Consider the following 25,074-nt stretch of genomic DNA (forward strand, 5'->3'; position numbering starts at 1 on the left):
ATGCTGTTCTAATCTCAGCTTCCCTCCATGCCACCCCTCAGCTTCCCTCTCCTCTTTACCTGCTACTCAATGCTAAACTCTATTTCTCCTTCCTTATTTTTTTTTCTCCTTTCCTAAATACAATATAAATATTTAAATTGTAGCAAAGGAATCTAACATTAATAATAATATTCCCTTGATTCACATTTTTATCTTTTCTGACCAGAAGCTATTCAGAATGGGCCACCACCTCCTCTATTTCATACTATCTATAGAACAATAAGGCTTCATTTCTGTTGCCCTACAAGCACGATAATAATAAACATTATTAATAGCAATAGTGTATTCTCTACATCAGCAACCTGGCATCACAGATTATGTACCTCTACAAAACACACGAGTATGCACAAACTGAGAAGCTGACACCAATTTGCCTGATTCTTCTCCCTCATTGGTTTTATAGCTGTATAAACCCCACCTCAGTGGAGTTACTTCTGATTTAAGGTAGTGCAAGCAAGAGGGGAAAGAGTCCTCTGCTACTGGCAGGCAAATAAAAGAGCTCGTAAAATGGAACACACAAATTTAGAGGTCAGAGTTGAGATAGTACAGAGCAAGACCCTGTTTAAGTAAAGCTCAGTTTTACACCCACAATTTCTACATTGCTGGCTTCTTTAATTTGTACAATGTCAGGACAGAGAGTTCTAGGAAGTGAAATTTTCTGCTGACCAAGACAAGGAAAGGGTGGCATAAGACACATGGTGCTACATGGCAATCTTACTATTTCGTGAGGCGCACTGGACATAAATTACTTTGAGAAATTTAAAGTCAAAAAAGCAAGTTTCAATTAATATGATCAAAACACCAATAGCACCACCTTGGACTCATTTACTGATTTACTATGCAGAAATAAATAGAGTCTCACCTACCTGAATCATATGCAAAATCTCTAGGTTCCTGTTTAATCATCAGAGGAGGGGGGAAATTTTGACTGGCTGCACTGCCAACCATGGCATTGTGTTCATAAACTGGATCATGATACTCCTGCTTAAAACCTTGAGGCGGGAAGGGGATGTTAGGCTCAGACATCTGCCGCTGATATATTGGACGTCCTTCCCTCGGCATTGCAGGCAAAGGTGGAAAAGAATTGCAAGGTTCAGAGAGCTGGCGGCGAAATCTAGGACACAAGTTAGAGAGGTCATGTAAAGGACTTAAGCTACATTCCATTTCACAAAGATCTCCACAGATTATGGTTAGCAGGAGGGAATGGCTTTATCACTTTCTCAGTAGCAAACATTTTGTTTATGATAATGCCAAATGCTCCCCACCAGGATTATGATCATGGCAGTGCTGCAGAACAGCAAGAAGCAAAGAAATAAACCCCCCACTTACTAATACCAACTCTAATACCACCTGCCCCCACCACCACATTCCTTGCCTTCAACATCTCTCAGCAGAGGAGGCCAACCAGCAAAAAGATTGATGTTATACTACAACAGTAACATGGAGTTATCTGTTCTTTCATGAGCATGAATAGCATATTGCTTGTACCCTAATTTACTCTTGCAGTTTTGTTACACAGAAACTATGCTGACCACTACAACAAAGAATACTGTCTGTCCCAACTCCTGGAATCATGCCTGGGTAGAAGCATATGATTCTGATCCCTTGAGGACTAAGGTCTACCTGCAAAGGTGGCACTGCATTTTGGAAGGGAATTTAAGCACTCCAGAAAAAGGATAGGGTACAGATTTTTGCTAAGAGAAATAAAGCATTCTTGCCATGATTATTTCTACATGAAGGAAATAGTCCATGCAGGTCACACTGCCATTCACTACTCCAAAATGCTACTCAGTACACATAAAATCTGATCATTCAATTATAAATCAACTTTATTTCCATGCAACACTACTCATGAACTTGCATTTGTTGCTCTCTTCATAAGACTAAAAGTTTTGAATTTAATTAGTTGGACATCTGAGGGTTCAGAAGCCTACAGAATACAAGAATACTATTTTGCCACCCTGCTCTGATGAGACCCCCCAGTCTTCTGTGATCTACAGATTACTAGACTGATGGTAACTATCACCACCAGAATTATGCCCTTTCTAATCCACAGTAGGTGCAACAATGTTCTTGCAACAAAGTGCTTACTGGCCCTATTAGCCACTCATTATTCCTCTTTTTTAAAAAAGAAATTAGTCCCTTTCTCTGCAAGCCACACTAAAAATGAAGAACTAGTCATTCTTCAGCTTCTTTTACTTTGCAGTGGAACTGACTTTGGCTCATGCCAGCAAAAGCAGGCATTCTCTTGGACAAAATGGAGCAAGTGACAAAGAAAGCAGGGTTTTGACTTCATAAATAACACAGTCCTTGTAAATCATCTTGTATGTAGTACATGTTTCTGAAATAATTGAAACCCTAACATCTGTCGAAGTACTCCAGTGAACTTAGTCTGAGAAATATTTACCATCATAGCTTAATTACAAATACTATGGGAGCTACAAGGATAGAAACTATTACAATGTAGTACTAGAGACATTTTATTTATTTATTTATTTATTTAATGCTGCTGTAAATATTCGATTCTGTAGTACAAAGAATATTACACTGCAACATTGGTTTTTGCAATTCCACCTACACCTGCAGAAAATAAACTTAGAAACTCAAATGTATTATGAAACAGTTAGGCTGACTGGCACTGCATTCATTTCCCTCTTTTCCTTTTTTCATTAGCCAAAAAAAGAAGCAGAAATTATCATTAAGAACTGTCAAGGAGTGAATCAGAAAATTGCAACTTGAAGTTAAAATAAGAAACAGACTCACTCACAAAGCCTCAAAGGAAGTTAATAATACTTGTTGTACTGGAAGCTTTGTATGGAATCAAGTCATTTGTTTACACAAGTGGATTTGATTCCTGTTGGTACTTGTTAGGACCACTTATCGCTCATATATTCATGCCCAGTATGAAGATGTATGGGCTGTATCTTCTAGATACTGATTCCATCTTTTACACCAATGCATGTTCCAAAGAAATATGCTTGGAGTTAAAGATTTATATACGAACTTTCATAGGTAGACCATTTGTTTAAATGACATTTTCTGAATGCACTCGTCACAGCTACCATCTTGTACATCAGGAAGATTTGAATTGGACAAAAATATGAAGTGTACATTTGTTACAAAGAACAGCAAATGAAAAAAATTCAAAGTAAAGAAGGAAAAAATGTCTTCCACTACAATTGCACTTTTCTTTGTAAAGGTTGAAAAAGAGATTTTTGCTCCAGCTAATTAGATATTCAATAAAATGTGATATTTTATCACAGAAGGGAAGGACTAGTGCAACATTCACCAAAGAAAATGAACTTCAAAGACACAGGAAAAAGAAAAAAAAACTGTGCAAAGAACCCATAGAGCTTGTGTAGAAGAATTATTACAGTTACAGAAAGATAAACTAAGGGCTATGCAAACCTCTATAAACATTCAAATTCAGACTGACAGTTTCAGCATTCTCTTCACAAATTGCTCTAAAGTAACAGTTAAATAAAATAATTATTTTTAAAATCCCATAGAATACTCTCTTACACAGAATCCACTTATCTTTGGCGGATTTCAGTCTCCTGACAATACACAAAGACTTGGGTGTATATAGAGAAACACATTTTATCACACTCCTGCAATCAGAACTGCAGCCTGGCTTCACCAGGGGTCAACTTGGTTAAACTACAGTGCAAGGAGGGGAAAACTATACACACTGCAGTCGAAGGGGCCAATTCAGTGCTCCTTCAATGCTAGACACGCCTATAGGAACCCTGGGTGATATTTAATATCTCAGTAGAGCACAAAATAGCAATATAAGCCATAGCAACCTCCTTCAGAAGTGATCTGCGCATATCCCTGGAGATAACAGCCCTTATTAGAGAAGAAGCATGCACGTCAAACTCCCAAAATCTGTGATTTTCTTTTCAGGTACAGTTTAACAATTTGTTAACAATTGGTTAAACTGTAAGCACTAAGACAAGTCCCTGAACTTACATATCTATATATAGCTGAAAATCAAAACGCTCTGAGAAACTGCACAATTAAGCAAACACAAACAGGTTCATGTAACAATGGATAAAATGAACAGAATTTCACAAACAAGTGTCTGGTCTCAAAAATAAGGGAAATGCACTGAGCATATTTGTTGCAAAACAGAGCTAAGAAAGACAGTCAGTTGTCTAGGGATTTCTAACATCAAAACAAAACAGGGTGACTTAAGGACAGTTTAAGCTTTAATTCTAGTCTCCAGCTCTTGTGGCTTTTACTCAGACTAATGTTATTTAAGCGCAGTTTATGTTGGCATCTTAGTTTGTTTGAAATGTTATATTTCAAAAGCAGTTGGAAAAACGATCCACCCTTCCAAAGAATATTCTCAAGCAGTAACATCGTAATACAGCCACTTATCTGTTTGTAGGTACATTTCTTAGGAAGATGCAAGACACTTATAGCAAGGATCTTGTCTGCCAGTGACTTCATCACCTCATGGGGCTTACTAGCCTCAAGTGAGCTGCCCTCACAAGGCAATAGAACCAGCTCATTAAAACTGTGTCAGTGTCAAGACCAACTTCTACTGAAATCCATCAAGCAGATTGCCAATCTTTTACACAACACACGTATTTCTGACATTCTGAACTTTGCTGGCTTAAAGCCAGAGCTGCCCTATATGAGAGACATGCAGCCACCACTGAAATGCCTTCTGGACAGGTCCTGTATATGTTCTGTATTTTACCTGTGATCCATAGGGAAGCTGTTGTCTTGAATGGATTGGGATGGAGGGAGATGGGCAGGGAAAACCCGGTCAGGTTTAGGAGTCTGAGCTGAATTTGGGGAGGCATGGTGCAGTGGTGACACAGGAGTGCTGGATGGCGTTGGTGGGTTGGAGGGCCTCATTCCCACTTGTGGCTTCTGATCATAGGCACTATCAGTAAAGCAAGAGGATGGATAGTCAAGTTATTTTCTCAGCAAACACAAGAAGCACATTAAGAGAATAAAAAAAGAAAAAAAAATAGCATCACATACAGGCTTTCTATTACAGATACTTTATTAAGCAGTTTAGGGAAGGGAAACTCTTTACACTGAGAAGAGAACAGAAAAAAAACCACTTTGGAAGTAAGTGGCTCAACATAGCATTTTCTTCTCTGGAACCTAGAAATGTAGTTTTAAAGGATTCAGTCTTACAGTGACATTCTAACAAGGGATACATAAAACACGCAATTGTAAAAACACCTGGACTAGAGCATGAAGAGCTGGCAGTGCCTGTCAAGATGCTTTTTAGAATGTGTACAAACCACAAAGTGAGACAGTAAAACAATGAATGCAGCTAGAGGGAAGGGATCTGACCCAGAAAAACAATGCTATGCTGGCTTTGCTACCCACGTAGGATGTCAGTAGCCTCCCTTGACAATTTTTTTTTTTTTCCCCTCTCAAAAACAGCATTTGAGTCCTGCAAATACAAAGGTGTCCCAAACAAGAAAAGGACATGAGCACACTTTGATCATTCCTGTTTCCAGCAATAAAAACACAGATGCGAAGCAGACAGTAAGCAAGAACTTTCATACTTTCCTATGTCAGGTACCCCAGCATCCACCAGATCCATTAATACACACATTTGATTTTTGTAACCAAAACCATTCTTGTATGACTGGTGAAGATATCATTCTGTTTTTTAATTTTCTTCCACACATAAAAAAGTTACTGCAGATTATTTAAGCGTTTTTAGTTTCGGTAATACATAAATGTGAACAAGAACTCACCAGCTAGTTTAAAGATTCGAAAATAGACTCAATTGTCAATAAGAAACCCTTCATTGTTGACACTGAAGGTAGGAGTGACATGTAAGTGCAAGCCAAAAGAAAATCAATAAAGAATGCAGTCATATCAAGCCCCTTAGAATTATTAAAGCTTTTACTGTTTACTCATATAAAAGATGACAATTTCCTTTTGAAAAGATAGCAAAGATGCATATTCTAATGAAATACTATTTCAAATTGCAATCATCCTTGAATGTAGGCATATGTCATTTCAAAACATGTCAAATATCTAAGGTGCTGCTCAGACCTGCCAGTCTGTTACACAGAGCTTACTATCTTTCCTAATGTATGTCATGCATCTTGAAAATATTTTCAACACAACTCACAGAAAACCAGACACTCCTTCCATTTCATGCTTGCACTATAGGTTTTAAAATTCTGGCTATCTCCCATGGAGAAGGATTGGAGAATATGCATTTTGATGAAAAACACTGCTTTAAAGTGGTTATGTAAGTGTTTCATACAACTGTAAACAACATCATCGGTGTTCATCAGCTAAAAGCATTATCTCATCAGTCTGTTATCTGCTGAAGAGGTAACTTTTATAAGATCTCTATTATGGCTTTATTACTCTTTAGTCAGTCCTCATTTAAATCAGCAGTTCTCACTGTAGACATACTCCTGATTGCTTTACCTGACATTGTACAGGCACTTTTCCCCATAACTGAACTTGAATGGTTGCTCTTGACTGCAAGCAGAGCCAAGTTCTGAACATGGGCTATGGGGTTCCTTCTTGATTTTCACAGGGAGACCATGAAAAGCCACTGGAAAGAGAAAGAGAATGTAATTAAAAACCAAATACAATATTAACAATGAGCTTTCTCGAGTAAACTAGACACTGTTAATTAATCACATGATTAATTAGACCATTGCAATACTAAAAACAATATAGGAAATAAACATTTCAAGCATTTCTTTGGGTATCTGAAAACTACACACCAGAGATCCCTTGCATTGGCTATTAGCACTTTTATTGTTTAATAGAATGATGGCCAGGATCCCATCTCATTAGTAGGAAAATAACAGCCCACATATATTTGGCTTAACTACTGTAAATGTTGTCAGAGGCAAAATACTTCCCAGGCACCAAATGTTTCTAAGTAATATTTGTGAGGTAGCTTTTATCTATAAATGCAATAGCAGTTCACTTCAATGAGTGCCACACCAATTTTTCCAAAGTAAATTTCTCATGTATATGATCCATTATCTTTTTGTCCCACAGAAGACATGCAAATTTGTAGTGAAACTTAGGAAACTGGGTGACTATATTTCTTTAGTTATAAGCAATAGCTGAAAAAATACACAAGAAACGCCTTGAGTAATTTTTCTCATAAATACAAAAGACAAAATTCTGGCCTCACCAAAGTCAATATGAAATGGGATGCAGAAAGAAATGGAGAAAAAATTATCTATATTTTTTTTACATGTATATATAGCAAAAAGAACAGAGGGAGTATGACAGAAATGCACTGTCAAAGAAAAGCACAAGTTGGTTTGAATTAAGGAAAAGGACAGAGGTAAATATAAGGTTAACCAGCAGATTAGTTTATGCCAGCCAACATTCCTTATTCATAGCCAACATTAACTAGAATTAAAGCAGAAGAAAATTCAAAGTTCACCTAACACAAGCAAATCTAAATTAAGTGGCTAGGAGGACGAAGGACTAAAGACAGATATTTAATGGTGTGATAACACATCCTCCAATTTTTAAATAAAATGAGGTTTCAAATCAATTTTTGGACTCTGAGCAGCCCAGAGTTTCGAGATGAACTCTTATGACTGATTTGCGGTGTTGTCACTGAGATACCACAGCTCAGATGTCGCACTGCAGCCTGACAAAAGCATCTGTGTCTCTTGAGGAAGCTACACACATGCAGAACACCATTAGAGAATCTTCAGCACAAAATTAAGTCCCTGTTACATACTGTTATGTAGTATCTTGTCTCTTTCCTTGCACCTGACCATAGGAAAGACAATTGGTTACAGGCTATTTTTTACTACTGCACAGGCACAAACATGGATATGTTTGACTGGTAAATCAAACACTACAAGTAAACATCAGAACCAATAAACCCTTATTTACAAGTATGTTAGAGCTTGATTTCTGATTCTCACCACTGGTCTTCCTGCAACTGGGTGATGCTCAGAGAACTCTCTCCCAGACAGGTCCTCTTCTACCTGCCTATTTAACACCTCATATTATTAGCTCTCAGCTGAGACATCATGTGAGATACATTATGTTCCCACATATATTCACAAAACTCATAAGTATCGTCTCTAAGACCTCTTCTCAGTTATTATATTTGATGAACAGCAGTCATTCATCATGGAAGGACTGTGTGGTAAAAGAAGAGAGCAACGCAGACACGGAAACACGTCACAGTAACTTACAGAGGTAAAAAGTAGTGAATATCACAGTAAGAAATCTTTCTGAATGAAATTATATAAATTTGCAGTAAAATAAAACATTATTTGGCCTTCCTGAATAAAGCTTCTCAAATTTAATAATAAAGCAACCCTCAGTCCATGGTCAGCTTTCCACTCTCATCACAAATCAGGCTGACCCCCAACTGTTTGCTTCAGGTTTTCATGAGAGAACTTTCACTGCTGGCTATCCTCATGTGCCTTGGTCAGTGCTGCATGTTTCAGAGTGGGATGGAAGCTCTATCTCCAGAACGACGGCTTTAACACAGAGGTCGGCAAGCTCCCTGACTTGGATCACAGAATTAAACCACAACTGTAACAAGACTCTTCTCTAAAGCCAGTATCACATGTTTGCACTAAGGCCACATGCTGCTCGACTTTTTATTTTTTTTTATTTTAACTTTGCTACTTCCTCAAAGTTAATCTGTTATGAAAAATTACTTCCCTTATTTATTTTTAAATAACGGGAGTACAGAGACTCCCACACCACAGCCCTGCGCAGAGAACTGGCTGGGTATTTCATCACGGCGCTGAGAGCCTGAACGTCTGCTAACAGGCAGTTTTCCAGCTCACTGGCACAGGCACAAGTGAAAGCAGCACATTCATTTTGTGCAATTTGCTTTACCTTCCCACATGGAGTTGGTGCATGTAAAAGGCTGTTAAGTACTAAATTATTCCTTATCAAATCACCATCATCTGGAGTCATGATCAACACTAATTAAATTACTTTCACTGAACACGGCTCCAGCCTGCTGCCTCGGCTGTGAGGTACATTTTTATTTTGCTTACTGTACAGTCCTAGCAAGGTACAGGGCACGGTGCTAGGAGGCATCTGTGCTGTAGTTTTAATTAAAGTTTACCTCACCTTCCTCTCAGCTTTATAAGCCAGGCTAAAGTGTATCAAATCAAGTAGGTTAACGCCTTCATTTTATTTAAGGAAAGCATTACAGTTCAAAGTGATTTTATATTAGATCTTTATCTTAACTATGGCCAGAAAGATAATGTAGCTGTAAAATTTAAAGCCTTCTCCAGGCAGTCTCCTGACACAGTCACCATGCTAAGCTTTATCTGTAACTTTTAAGTGTACACTCTTAGAGGAAGAAAGGAAAAACACTTAGTACGCTTTGGGAGGGCATTCTCAAATGCCTCTTGACCTTTAAAACCACATCTGAAGTGTGGTTGAAGATGACAGGCTTATTCCAACAGTAAAATTTCAAGCATTCAAAACAGGTCCTCACATCGTCACTGCCACCTTCATCCACTGCTCTTCATTTTAGTACAACACTCGTTTCATAGACTACTGATAAAAACAGTTTTTAAACATACACGGTTTCACTAAACTGGATTTCATATGACTTTTTTTTCTATCAGTTTTCTACTGATAAGAGCAAGGTTGCTTATTTATACAGTCTAATTTTAGTACAACACCCCCAGCTACCAACCCATCCAAATTAAAAAATCCCCATTTTGAACACCCGGCTCTTCACCACTTCATTCTTCTTGATGGTAAATTCATTTTGCTTAACCCCAGAACAGTCTGAACCCTTTTACAGTTAACAGGTACTCTACTTAAAAACAATCTTTTTAAGAAGTGACCAAGGGCCAGGATTTTATCCCAAGTGATTACTTACAGATAACTACTTCCCAACTTGATAAGCAAACAACCTTACAACCTGTATTTAGATGGCCAGCTTCAACACTTCATCTCAAGCACTGGAAAGTCAGGCGTGTCAGCACCAGAACGAACTCAAAGCACAGACCCTACCTCTGAAGTCAACATGCAGACATAAGGCAAGCAGAAGGACTGCTACCATCTGTAGCAAACCGATTATGCTGTAATACATATAGCATACTCACTGTGTATAGGTACATCTATCTAGATCTGCATAGTAGAAGAGCTTGCATGTTGTATCTAATACAGCATGTATAGTCTTACGTTAGCTTTCTGTGTTTTTAAATGTTTTTATGTACTTAGGTTTTACACAAAGCAGTGACAACATCACCATGTAACAAACACGCACAGAACACGCAGATACCCCTTGTTTTCAAGTGCCACTCTCCTTTGACGGGGGATTTTGCTACTGACAAGTAACAAACACTTTGTCCATAACACTCAGTTTAAAACCAACGAGAACACTATTATTAAGAACTCGGAAATTAAAAGAAGGAATCTGTCTGTCTTTGAGGAGACTTTGTGTGATTCCTAGGCTGGCAAACAGGAACTGTACTATCTCCATACAGACAGAACGGAGACTACTCTTTTGAGAAAGCCTAAGAAATGCACTACATCAAATATTAAAGCCAAGACTCCACAATCTTTTCTATTAAAAAAAATGATTATTCAAGAAGAAGAAACAATACATATTTTATCTGGAATTGCAAGGCATTTCACCGTTGAACAAAAAAAGAAGATATTTTAAAATTTTCAAACTTCAGATTCCTACCAAGAATGAAATATAACATCAGATTTTGCTTTGTGAAGAACTGATTTAAGCATATTTTTAAAAGGCATTAAATAATACTGGTAATTTTATGGTGCTGGCAAACAGCAGGTCTTAATTCCACAGTCCAAAAAAAGACAAAAATGTCTTATTATCAACACTTGTGTGATAATTTATTATATAAAATCAGAAGCAAAATTGCTTCTTAGTTAAATCCAGTGACCCTGGAAGTAACACTACATTCATCTGTTTTAAGTCTGAGAACTTTGTATAGTCGCAGAGAAAAGGATGCAACAGCGAGGTCACTAGAAGTCATCATGCCTTGAACATTTCTGATTTACATTTTTGATTTGCTTTTCAAATTTATGTCCTTACACCACTGTCTAAACCCAACTTTGCTAATAAACTGATTCATTTTTATGATTGACTGAGACAAAACTGTTAATACGCAATGTAAATATAGAGAGATTTCATGAACATGTTTGGATAGAGGGGATTTTTATAACAGCAACACAAAAAGTGAAGCTCTGAAAAATTTTCTGAGTTAATACCACCACAACTCCAGCTGCTGAACTAACCAGGGTAACTCAAGTTAGAACTCAGTAAAATTTCCAAAGCAAGAAAAGCAGGCCCTTGTACTGATAAAGCCAATACTGTCATACTTTAAATCTACCTCCCAACACACGCAGAAATGCAGCAGGCACTCCAGATACATCAGTCTCTCAAAGATTCTTTTCCAGTACATTTACTTCTGCCAAGCCTTCCCCTTCCCCCAGCACACAAAAATCCATTACTAAAGGGTCTAATCTCAGCTATCAGCACAGAGTGCCTTTTATGGAGCCATTAAACCATTTCTCTTGTTTACAGTGCCTGAAGAAAGATGTGAATTATGTCTGTGACAAAACAGGCGATAACATTTCTAAACTGCTATCAAAATGCAAACTGAAATACACTTAAGGACAGGGACCCTAATACGTGTTTTTGCAATTTTCCTCGCTCGGTCTAACTGAGTAGCACTCACCTGATGATTCAGAGAAATTATTTATGTTTTAAGTACAACAGGTAGGCATTTTCATAAAGGAAAAAAAAAAAAAAAGAGACAAAATCTGGAACTGTTCATCCAGGAGGGTAAAAGCTGGTTACTTCTCACCTGATAGTAACGACTCCAGATGCTCTTATTTATTTATTTATTTTAATGTCTGCTACTAACAACAAACACAACATTGTGGTCTCATCTGACACCTGAAATTCTTTAACTCTCCAACAGTAACTTACCATTTAAACTGCTCATTCAGTATAGGTATTTGCAATGAGCTAAAATACTAAACACTTCCTGCATGGTTCCCAGGTGGGAATGTCAGAATTTATATATATTTTCTATGGAGGTTTCAAAAATATGCATTTATCTTATGAAACAACTGCCTTCTGCATTCCAGAGGTTATTTATTGGGTCTTTATTTCTATGGGATTTTGATTTAAGCTACATGCCTTTGCAGACAGATACATTCTGAATTTTAACAAACATTTAATAGGTATCAGGCTAAAGACAAAAGGATTCCAAAGCACGGTGTTTTTTCCACTTATCTCCACTATATACTAAGATGAAAAGTGTTACTGGCAATCTTCAGGATGTATGGGAGGAATTAGCTGAAACAGGTACAGCTGACCACTCCTTCATACTCTGGAGGTTTCTGCTGCTACAGCTGAATGCAGCATTCAGCGCAGCATAGGAACAAGAACTTAAATAAAAACACCACGCTGAGGAAGTGACAGGTGAGGAGAGGTCACAGGAGAGAAAGACAGTTAAGGGTGGTAACTGAGTCTTTCCCATTAAACAGTGCCCAGTGATTTTCAGTGAAAGCTGTGTGCACAAAAGACTGCAGTGGCTGAAGACAAGTGACTGTAATCATGGATCAAGACAAGATCTGCAATTGCTTTCACCATATGCAATCTCTTGGCCAGACAATGGCAAAAAAAAAAAAAACTTTCTGTTTCCGACCACTGGAACAGCTGCAAAGAAAAGCAAGACTATTTCAAAAGTAGCTAAGCAGATTACATCTACATAAACTCCACCAAGTTCTCCACCATCTGATCTATCAAAGTCACCACTATCAGATCTTAGCTGAGTTGCAATCAACTGGATTTCATTAGGTCCCACTCTCTGCCCCGTACTGGAAGAAGCTGGTGACAAATTGGATATCTGACACATAGATGTGTATCATCACTGTGATTTCAACTCAGCTTGTATAAAAAGTGAAACTTCAGACAAGAGACTTCAAGGAACTTAGGCAAGAGACCTGAGCTGCTAGCATCTCACAAACACAAGATGCCAGGAAAGAGGAAAAAATATATTCCTAAGCAATTTTTTTTTTTAAAGAAATAAATGATCTTGATATGACATTATTGCCAATCTTAAGCTTGCAGCTACAAAATCAAAAGTACAGAAAACATAGAATTTGTCCCAAAAGACAGCTGACCTCCATCTAGTCCCACTGAGTAGTAACCGCTCACCTGAATCAGAGCATGCATGCATGTTTGGGTGTCTGTGTGTGAGCAAGGAGAGTCAAACAGAAGCAAACATACTGAGTGTGCATGGATGCTTCTGCAGTGATACATTAAGTACGGTCAAAACAAGCATAATGCTGCAATAAAAAGCAGTAATTTTTTTCCCTCTTTACATAGATATTTGTAACTAAGGAGAAAATAAGGTAAGAAACACACAGAAGAGAGAAACAGGATATACATGCAAAAAATACATTCAACATTAAAAAAAAAAAAAAAAAAAAAAAAAAAGCTCTTTCCTACATGGGAGCCTGGCTATAAGTCCAGGAAAGGAAATCTGAGGATAGCTGGTATCACCACGGATGCTCTGCCACCCCTTGTATTGGTACTCTTTCCCAGAAAGTGGAACTTCCCGACTGGGCAGTATTTGGCAAATGTATTAGATATGATTCTATCAATTCAGTCTTTGCCTTGGCTTCAGATCAGATCCTTCCAGCCCCTACCAGCTCAATAGATAGAAACAGCATGGGACCTCATTTTTTGGAAGCTAGTTCTGAACGATGAGCCCAATCACCAGCTTTCAAAGCCAACTGGCAAGAATAGAATACGTGGGCAAGATGGATCTATTTGAGAACCTTGTTTAACAAAAAGAAAATACCAGCTTTGAAGTAATCTGTCACCTTTACTGGAAAATATGCAACTACAAATGCACTTTAATAACAGAACTCATTCTGCAAAATGAAGCAAATTGCTTATTTTCTTTTCCAGTCTAAAGCATACAACACCGTGCATATCAATTAACCATCTACTTGAATAGTGCATTGCAAGAATGCTACGTAATAGTAGAGTTTTAACATCATCAGGGGGTGGAGAGGGATGACAAAAATCAAAGAATAAAAGACAGTCCAAAATTGTGGAATTTTGCTCTCAAAAATCTGAGTGCTATGAATGTGTGAGAAGAAGAAAAATATTGATTCTGAAACTGAAATAGGAAAAATAGTAAGCAGGTAAGGATGAACTGTACTGAAATCTGAAATTCATTCCTGCTTAAGACTATAGAGTTTCAAGATGGAACATAAAAGTACATTTTCCTACAACTGATACTGCGTAATCCTGGACCTTAAAGTCTGCAGTAATGCACCCACATTGACAAGTGCTGTTTGCAATAATAACTTATTTTTATTTTTTTTTCCCCCATCAAACCACAAAGCAGTCTAGACTAAGGACTAAAAGATAAGAAACAAGTATTGATGAAAATAAATTTAAATTAATTGAATTGCTCATCTCTAGATAGTGTTAATTCTATGTATCAACCATAATTATTCCCTATCTTTACTATGATCTGGCATGAATATAAAGCCTTTGAGAATAACATGTGAGATCTAAAAGAAGGCTGAATCAGAGAACAGGGATGGGTTTGTTGTACCTACAGCACATCAAAGTTGTGGCAAAGGTTGGATCACTATCTACAGAACACAATTACATTAGAGCATTTGTACATGGGGAAAAGTGATCAGCAAGATTATAATGATATCATAGATATATTCTGCTTCCCTATGGTACAGCTTATTTGACTCCTAAAAATGGTGTTCCTGCCTCTTCTCAGGCAAGAAATTCTGCCAGAACTGCAAATAAAAGCCACTCTTTAACTGAAACATGCTTTTTTTAAAAGCACTGTGCCTGTGTCTCACAGAGTCTGTGAGGTCTCTGGAAAGTTTTTTGCTAGTTTAGCTATTTATGGGTAGCTAACCCAGGATCCTCCATGACACATTGAATGCAGCTTTCTTGAAGGTGCAGGGTTCCTAGCCAGGGTGGCAGAGAGGGTGCAATATTGGAGGTTGTACCTATATAGCTTAATAACTGTTTCAATGATATACATCCCCATTTTCCACACAAGATATCCTTCATTTGCTTGTCCACACAGTTGCTATTTCTGAAATATTCATTAGATTTACTAAGGGTACCCCTGCAGCTTTCTGATGCTGGCAGCACTGAAGACACCACTGAGATAATTTGGATATTTGTAGCCACTTGGCTTCTCATTTAAGAGAACCATGTAGGTTGAAAATTGAAGCTGCAAATACATTCTGCTTATCGAAATAAATAAAAAGCCAACCCACCTGGCTAGAGAAAGCAGGAAGGTGGGAGAAAGAAGCTTTCAGAAAATATCAGTACAAAGTTATTTCCCAAACCCTAAGTGCAATTACAAGGCAAACTTTTCAACAGGCTGCTGGTGAAGACTTTGCTAGGGCACGATAGGTCTTTAGGCCTAAACTTATTCTTGATTTGGGCAGCTGCTAACTGACTGAACTGCCTCATGGGATCAGAAGACTGTCTGTACTCCTCTAACCCAAGCAAAGGGCTGATTTGACAAGATTTTGGCCAGCTGACTCCTCCACCCCCAAAGAAGATTTCACCTTCTAGTTAAGAATTGTCCAGAAAGTTGCTTGTTGTCGTATTTTTGTTTTGTTTTTCAGTGAGAGCTGCAATTACAGACACAGTTTCTCAGCCTCCAAATGCAAGGTCTCACAGAAATGCTGTCATGAACACTGCTGTATACAGTCCCCTCCATGCAGTGCTCTCCTTTCAGACACTGACTCCAACGAGGCTTCATTGCAAGCCGCCCAGGGGAAAGCACTGCCTGAGGAGCTAAGGGCTCCCACCCGGACCTCTAGGGCAAAAGTTAACTTGCCGATAAATACCAGACATTGAATAACTCTGAGAATAATACAAGGAAATTTGCAGAACGTTGGTGGGAGGGAGAAAGGGAGGATTAAATTAGGAGGAGCAAACTGGCTAGCTTTGATGTTTGAGGAGAATAGGTGAGGCAGGAGGAAGAGATCGCCTGCCCCCAAAATAAACAGAGGCTCAGGCTCCCTGAAGGAGGAAGCTGTAACCTCATAAAAATTAAACCAGCTGGGATCTGTAGCAATTGGTGCAAAACCTGTGGACAGCATAAAATAATTGTGAAGGGCAAAGAAGAAAAAATCAGAATAATTTTTTAATCCCCTTATGCTGAACCTGCAGCCTCCAGGACCCCACAGAGCAACGTGGTTGCTATTCACCTGCATTAGCTTGAAGCATTACAGTCCTGGGAGATCGGAGCATTTATTTCTGCATTTACTTATAATGTGTGTGGCTCCAAGGGCTCCCAGGCAGGGTGCAAGGGGAAGCAAATCCTCCTTGAAAGTCTTAATGGCCTGGGAGAAAACTTAAATTGTATTCCTACCTGGGAATTATCAATACAGTTAAATGGGAAAAGAAGAAAGCTGGCCACTAAATCAGGGTCTGTGTGCTTTTCTGAGGACAGGATTTCCATTTGCAGCAATTTCCAAAATTTAATTTAAATTCTAAGAGGTAATGGCTAAGTACTACGTAACTTCCATTACTAAAATATCCAAGTAAGATAATATCCCAGCGTTTTACACACATACAATTTCCACTTCAGGTAAATTAGCAATTTAATGTTTTCAGATCTGGATTTTAAAAGGAGGCACAGACACAGAATTATGAAGAAGAGTACCTATGAGAAGACAGCTGACCTTGTACCTGCAGCTGGACTTTAAGTAAAAGAAACTGGATTTAATACCTGTCTCTGACACTTGTTCATAACCTAAATGACTTAAGGTGCTAGAAGATTGAAGGTATCTCAGTCATACAAGCGTACCTTCAGATATTGATAACCAGTGTATCAGTTTGTTTCCTTGTAAAGTAGAAATGTCCTCATAATCAACAAGGAACATAATAATAGATTATTTTTAAAGATAATTGTGCCTGTCTGTCAGTAAGCTACTCAACAGTATGTGAAAGCAAGAAAAGCCAATGGACTACACAGATAGCTCTCTATCATAAACTAAACAACTAAATAAAAAGATTACTTATGATTTGTTTTTATTTTAACAACTCTCAATGATAAACATTATCAGGAACAAAACTGCATTTCATGAAAATTATTTTGAATTTGTATGTGCCTTTACCACTAAGAACACATACACATTCATAAAAGAAGAACACACTGACTGAAGGTAGCTAATGAGATTTTTGTTTTGCTTTGGTGGAAGAATGAAGCTGCCACCACACCAAATGCATCTGTGTCCTTCACACTGGAATGCTAAATTTTCTAGAATGCTCATCAGTAAGACAGCTCTAATGATCAATAACCTAAATCTTTTTAAAAGGGAGGCTGAAATGTACATCTTTACCAAATATTTCACTACCAGTTTCACACTGGAAAAGGTGCAGGCCATTGAAATGAGTCAACAATAATACTCAACTCACAAGTTTTTATCACTAATTCAACAAGGAAACAAAGAAGTCATTGACAAAAGTGGTTACCTCTGGGAACATAAAGTCAGGACTTAAGTCGCTCAATATTGAAAAACTAAAGAGCAAAGTGCTCTTTTGGAAGCTGGTGGAATTTTGACCACCTGCAATCTGGCTTTGATTCCCTGCACAGATGTTTAAGGCTTTTGCCACTACTTAAAGCATCCTTACTGTATGAGGGAATCACAATGGAATACTCAGAACTACTATATGCATTATATTCTTTTTCAGAAGCCCATTTTTCCTGACATTGTATGACTGTTTTATACATTTATACAATCAACAAGACTGAAAATTACATGGCATGTATATTTCTTATTTACACAACATAGATACGCAGATGCAGAGCATACACTCTGTATAAATCTAGCTCATAAATTCTACTCCCAAATATTTGAAACATTTGGTCTTTACTGAATTTTTTTTTTTTTTTTTTTTTTTCCAGTCTGTTTTGTCTCCATTTATATTAGTGCTTTGGTCATGTAAAATTCTCTTTACAGACGAGTTAATAAGAAAATATTGCACACAGTTTTAACATGAAGATATTCAAGTAAAAAATGTCCTCAATGACTACTCATAACATATAAATTTGAAGACTACAACCTAGCCAGTCAGTAACCTTCCTATTCACTGACTGCCGGACTTGGCAGTAAATGTCATTGCTAAAAAATATTTCACTACATTAACTTACTGGCAACCACATTTGCTGAATAAGTTCATAAACAGCCACAGGAAAGGGAAAAAAAAAAAAAAAAAAAAAAGACAACCAGAAATAAATTTGCTAATGATTCACTTTTTTCTAACATGCATAATCCTCAGCTTACAGAATAAATAAATACATAAGAATAAAGTTAACCTTCACCAAGACAGTTCACTTTTCGTTTCACCTCAAATCAAGGTCAAGCTGTAATCCAGAAATAGAGAAAAGTAATGTATCAAAGACAAGAAGATCAAGGAGAGTAAGTAAAAGGAAAAAAATCCTTCTCAGGAAAAAGACTGGAATACATGCCTTTAAAAAGGAACCCGTTTTCCATTCACAAGTTTATATGAGTTTTAACTCATTTCTAGGAAAAAAAAAAAAAAAAAAAAAAAAGCATTGACCAGTTCTAAAACTCAAAAATCTTGTCTACTTAGTATGCTGAGCAGGTAGTCTAACAAGTATCCTTATTTATACATATCTACCAGCTTATAAATTGTTCCACCCAAGTACATCTCAGCACTGATGTGCATAGGACCACAACAAAAGGACACAGAACCTAAACTGAGGAGCATATTTTCCTGTTTACAGAAGCTAGAAAATTGTTACTACATGCCATAAATGCACCACAAACTCTCCAGTGCTTAATTGATGTTTTGAGGACTGTCACTCTCTCCTCCCTTTTTTCCCCCTAAAGCCTGTGAAAACTTCTTGGCAGTCTGTGGGAGAGACTTCTGTCTTCAGTTGCTGAGGTAGCAAGACAAAAAAATGACACAGACTGTAAATACATTTTACCAAAGGAAACACATGAAAAAAACAGAAGTGGCTTCCACTTTCAGACTACCTCTTTATTTTACGCCATCCCAGAGCTTGTGGATTTTCAAATCGTTATTTAGGCCACTTTTAGAATACAAAAAAACATTTTGCAAAAACACTGCATGAAAAGCAGCTTCAGGAGGATGACTATTTTGTATTAAACAATCATGAAGACCCTTCAATCTGCCTAGTTTGGTTTTGATTTCTCTGTGAAAATATAGCAGAAGAAAAATTCTGCATACTTATTAAATACAAATGGAGCTTAACAGATGCTCTAATACATATACATGCTCCTGATGAAATTAACTAAACAACTATCTGTTTTAAAACAAAAATAACTGTTGTGTTAAGAAAATACTGCCGTGACTACAAGTTACAGCATCAAGCTTGCCTGTATTTCCATAGATTGAATCTTCACAGAGTCCTTATGTGGAGAGGAGGAGGGAAACTTCCTTTGAGAGGAAATGGAAAGTTTTTTTCAAAACTGAAAATTCAACATTTTGAATAAAATATGTGTAATTCTTTTTGTTTTTATGTAAACAGACCTCAGGAAGTGATCTGACAGCCTTAAGAAATTACCATTTGAAAGAAAAAAGGTCTACATGCTTCATCTTTGATCTAGGAGACAGATTTATCACAGGACAGGATGACTGAAGTTTATTCATTAGCAGATAACCTCCACATGCAACCTAAGCCTTTAATCTGCAATAAAACAGCAAATGAGGATGGGGCTCTCAGGAAAGAGCACCAAGTCAGCTTGGTCTGGCAGAGACATGGGAGTGGAAAGCTAGGGGACACACAGAGTGGTAAAAGTCCCACAATAACAGCCCCATCCAGTTTCTTGGATTCCTCCATGCAACAGCTCTGGAGATCACCAGGTTCCCATGTGACCCAGTGCAGTTCAGCCACATCTAAATAACATGTTTGCTCTATCACTGTTGGGATGCCTGTGGTACTTTTCACAATAAAATTCCCATCACAGCATGCAGAGAACTCTGAAAGGAACAGCTTCAGCTGTTTCAAGATGCAAAAGCCACAAGTTTGATCATGTCCTGTCATCCTTTCCTCAGTGCTGTTGAGGAATATTGCACAATTTGGGCCTTAGTACTACCAGTGTGATTTAGGAAAACTTAAATCCATGTTCCTTCAACACTGGGAATGTAGCAGAAAAATACAGGCAGAAAAGCAAATAGACTAGTTATTAAAGCTAAGAAAAATCCACAATTTTTCTGCCATTAAGGTCACAAGAGTTCACCATTTGCATCTTGGTAAAACATTTCCAAGAATTAAACCTTTTGATTACGGAACAGGTCGCAACAACAGCAACTACTCTAGAAGAAGTAGCAGGGGAAAAAAAAAAAAAAAACACACACAAAAAAAACAAAACCGTGTTAACATAGGCTAATGCCCAGCAACCAACCACAAAACAAGCCCACAAAGTTTTCTGAATGAAGCAAGTGCTTAGGGACACAACAAAAGAAGTGAGTCTATCTAAGGCAACTGTGAAGGGAGATAAGGTGGACGGCATCAACTCAGTCTGACTTCTCCAGCTCTTACAACAGCAATTGCATTGGACTCTCTTTGTGAAATGCTTTTGAGATCTCTAGATAAGTGATAATTAAGAAAGCTGTATACCTCACAGCAAAGTGATACATGCATTTCTGCACCTACTTCAAACTGAGAAACAAAGATGTTAAGCAACATGCCCAAGGTCATGCAAACATACAGTGCCGCAACTCTCACAGCCTTTAAGAAGAATCTCTTAGCAGAGCATACTCTTAAACAAATAAATAAATGTATGTGTATTTGACAACGCCTGACCTATGAAAGGAAGTAGTTTTAAAGTCGAGTGGCAAGAAACAAAGCACAGCTGTAGCAGAAAGCACTACCAGCTGAGCACCAAGAAGAACTAGTATCACTCTGCAGGATATCTGTCAGACTGTGTTCTGCAGTACTTCACTTGCAGAAATACTTAAAGGAAAGGTGATTCCAGCCACAGACTCTAAAGAAAAAAACAACAGCGGAAAAAAATAAACCCTGAAAGCACATAGAGTGTGTGCATCTTGCCACACACAGAAAACCAAAACACTACCAACTGCGATTTCTAGGACATTGTGCACTACCAAGATATGACTACCAGATGCCAATGAACTGAATCATCACGTTAAAAATGTTGACAGTTTTTTCAGTCCACATTTTTTTTCCCTAGAAACTGCAAAATCAAACTATTCTATAGCACAAACAAAAACAAACCTATTGAATAGATCTCCTTTTGACTTCAGTAGATACATCAGAACTTATGTTTTTGTCTAGTATTTTCTACTCTGTTCTAGTTGTGTACTTTTCCCCTCAAAATATGTCAAAATATGTGAAAATTACCCTTTGCCAATTGCTCACCAGCTCTTGTTATACTGAAGCAAATATGAAGTGCTCTTTCAGATGGTATAACTCATTTTTGAAATTTAAGTCACAGAGAGAAAGAAAATAAACAGCATTTTTCACTTCATAGTGTGAAAAAGCTGCACATGATTTTGCATGCTGCAAACATGTAAATAAATATTAAAGCTTTCCCTCATTTAAACTGCATTTGGAATATCCTAAGCCATTAGTTAAAGTGACAGAAGAATAGAGCTACCTGAAGCCTATGTAAAGAATCTCTCTTTAACAGGCTTTTAAAGATTGCAAGCCAGAGCATCTAAAAAGCACATCCCTGAATAATTTAAGGCTGCTGGCATCCACATTGAAAGAGCTCTTTTGCTAAACTTGGAGGGAAAGAAAAAAAGAGGAGAAAGAATGAAGGTCTTGAAAGATCAGCAACAAATTTACTACTAAAAACTATTTTTTCCTGTCTTAAAATTTAATCAGACATTGAGGAGAAGGGGTTTTGTAGCCAGCCCTTTCCATTTATTGTCAACAGTTGTGGTCTAACATTAACATTTACCACTTAGCAGCGTTAAGACTGTGATGGTCAGGGAAATAATATAGACACAAAATGAGAGAGCAGGAAGGACACTGATCAAGAACACAAAGCACAGCACAAACCCTCATGAACAAAAATTCAATAATAAAAAATAAAAGGCTAGAGTTTATCAAGAATTTTAAATAGATAACCTACATTTTAGGGCAAAAGAAGAAGGGAAAAACAAACAAACAAACAAAACAACAACAACAACAAAAAAAACAGACCTAGAAGAACAGATCACTTATAAATATAAATTATTTTAAAATAACAAAACATAATTATGCTATAAAGACTCAAGACAATCTGGTTTGGTGCAGGGTAATCACCACTTGTAACCAATAGTGCCAAAGTCAAATTACAAATCAGTGTACTGTTGACAAAACCAAGTTTTCTCTGACAGCTACATCCTTTAGACATCAGCAAATCCTACCTACTTCCTCTTGTGTCTGTCAAAGAAATCATCCAAACACTGTGAGCAAGCAATCTTCACCTCAACAGCTATTAACTTCTAGCAAACTGAACCATTTATTCATTTTTACTCCCAGATCCCAGCGTCCTTGCAGTTCTACAATATCTGAAAGCTTTGCCACTGATGCCAGCCAGTTCAATATCTGGCTCCTCCTCAATATATGAAAATGGACTGGCAACAATAGGAAACCTTATCTGAGGAAGTTAACACAGGTTATCCTTCTTTACATGTAAACAGAGACTTTATACAGACAGAAAACAGCTTAACTAAGTCTTGGGAATGAGATAAGAATTCAGAAAAAGAGTCACACTGAAATCGGGTCAAAGAAAAAAAAAAAAAAAAAAAAAAAAAAAAAAAAAAAAAAAAAAAGCTGCTTTTTTGGAGAAACAGACTACATATTTCCTTCATGAAATTTTTGACATAGTTGCTAAAAGGAGAGACAGGAGGAAGTCACTCAACAATACATCAAACAGATTGGTGGCTGCAGTGGATTCAGAGAAGGCAAAACATATACAAGTCTTTTAGTGAAATTTGCATTTCTTTAAAGAAAAAACATGAAAGGAAAGAGTAAGAGAATGACACTAATTAATACGTAATTTTTGTAATTTTTCCTTTGTAATTACAAGCTGAAAACATCTTTTTTATACACATTTTTCTCCAATAGAGCTCTCAAAGTTTGGTTGCTGCAGAAAGCAGAAGGTTACAAGAACATAAACAGTGATTTGTTTTTCAAATTTCAGCAGAACAGGCTGTTTATTACCTATTCTTCATTCTACTCACCGAGCTAAACTACAAAACAGTTCTTTGTAATACATACTCAAGGATAAAAGTTATATAGCAAGAAGATAATACAAGATAGGTCTTTGGACATTGCGAAAAATGAGAGGTTGGAAATGTAAACATGCCTAATATTTCTCTGCGAGGAAGGCGTATTTCATTTCTCTTTCCAAAGGCATAATAGAGTAACAAAATAACTTTGAACAAGTAAACTTAAGTTTAAGGCATTAAGAAGAAGCTCAACTAGCTGGATCCCTAGCTAGTAGGAATATATATAACCTCAGCAACGTCAGTAATATGACATGAAGTTATGCTAGCTGTTGATCTCACTCATAATATCTAGAGCCCACACCTAACTATAAATACATGTATTATGTTTGCTTTTTTAAACTGATTGAAGCTTAATAACAACTCATATTTGAAATATTCATGGACACAAGTTAGCTTTGAAGTTAAATCCTTAAGTGGATAAAGTGGACTGTATATCTAATCTAAACTAAATGTTTCCCTTAGTTACTAATACCAGTGAAGTTTCACTAGTTAAAATCGTTATTACTGAGAAGAAATGCAAAGCCTACAGCACGTTAAGGGACATTTAATCCTGCTCACTGCCAGGACATAGTACATGTTCTTGGCAGTATCAGCTCCTACACTATGTTCCCCAACTTTGCTTCAAGATTTGACTAACAAGATGATCGCTAGGCAAGATTTTAACCACTGACTCTGTTATGACTTTTCTGACTTTCTTACTTCTTTCAGAGTTGCAAGTTTCAATTTAAGACCACAAACTTCAATTGTAAAGCCCATTCAGGAAGGAATGAAGTTAGAAGTGAGGTTTCATATCACTAAGACTGTTCCTAGGCTATAGTTGTTTTAGTGGAGCACATCAGTTTTCTTTACATATTCTGCAAACCACACTCACACTCCCTCCCCTCTTATCTGCACATAACACCATAAATGAGCTTTGTTTGGAAAATTTAAATGAGGCTAGAGAAATAAAATGCACCCAAAAATGCCAGTGGATCACAGTTTGGTTGCCTCTGGAATAGGAAGTAATCACAGCTTCCTTCACTGGTTTAACATTTGTGTCCATCACTGTCTTTTTGGCTCAATTGGCTGTAATAGAACCTACACAGGTGCACATTTAGAATGAAAACTCACCCATCCTCTCCCATGTTAAAAAGCAAACAGCAAAAAAAAGAAAATAAAAAACAAAACAAAACAAAAAAAGAAACAAAACAACCACCAGTAAGTGAATAAAATAAAAACTAAATTAAATTAAGAAGCCAAATGTTCCTGCCAGTAACAGGGTATGCACTGTGTAGACTTATAGATTATATATAGTAAGTAATTATAATACAGTTTGAAGGCAGGTTTAGATCCTAGAGAAAACAGTCACTACCGTGACACTTCTGTACCAGTAATTTCCCCATGGCTTTGGTTATGTTCATCCCCATTCCTGTTTAGCAGAGCCCACAGCCACATACATTATATCCATGTGTATGTCTGAAACTCTGTAACCTTTGCCAGAATAACTCTCCAGGAAGCTCTTCTGACCTTTACTTAAGATAAAGAAAGTAAGTGAAATGAAGAAATAAATGTTCCTTTGATAATACTGTGTAAGCTGTGGCTAAGGAACTTTGAAATACATCAGCATTAATAAAATAGCCATATTAGGAGAATTTCTTTATCGCCAAAAGCAATGGCAAGCTTCAATGGGGCTTTTCATTCACAGTTCACAAATTATTTTCCAAGAATCATTGACTTGTTTTGTAACGATAATTGTGAGTTAATAGAAGCCCTTAACTGTACTTTGTACTCTTACACAAAGGATG

The 25,074-nt window shown here is 37.2% G+C and overlaps 1 protein-coding gene across 4 annotated transcripts in view; it reads right to left on the bottom strand.

Moving 5' to 3' along the window:
* ETV1 (ETS variant transcription factor 1) overlaps positions 1–25,074 on the bottom strand; it is a 65,834-nt gene that overhangs the window by 26,875 nt on the left and 13,885 nt on the right. For all 4 annotated transcript variants that reach the window (XM_072329187.1, XM_072329185.1, XM_072329186.1 and 1 more), the window contains 3 exons: positions 6,463–6,592; positions 4,748–4,936; positions 906–1,153 (listed from right to left, as the gene is read on the bottom strand). In XM_072329187.1, coding sequence (XP_072185288.1) covers positions 906–1,153; positions 4,748–4,936; positions 6,463–6,592 — 567 coding nt within the window. The remainder of the gene's footprint in view (positions 1–905; positions 1,154–4,747; positions 4,937–6,462; positions 6,593–25,074) is intronic.

Source organism: Excalfactoria chinensis, chromosome 2, assembly GCF_039878825.1.
Source record: "Excalfactoria chinensis isolate bCotChi1 chromosome 2, bCotChi1.hap2, whole genome shotgun sequence".
In the NCBI taxonomy this organism is placed as follows: Eukaryota; Metazoa; Chordata; class Aves; order Galliformes; family Phasianidae; genus Excalfactoria; species Excalfactoria chinensis.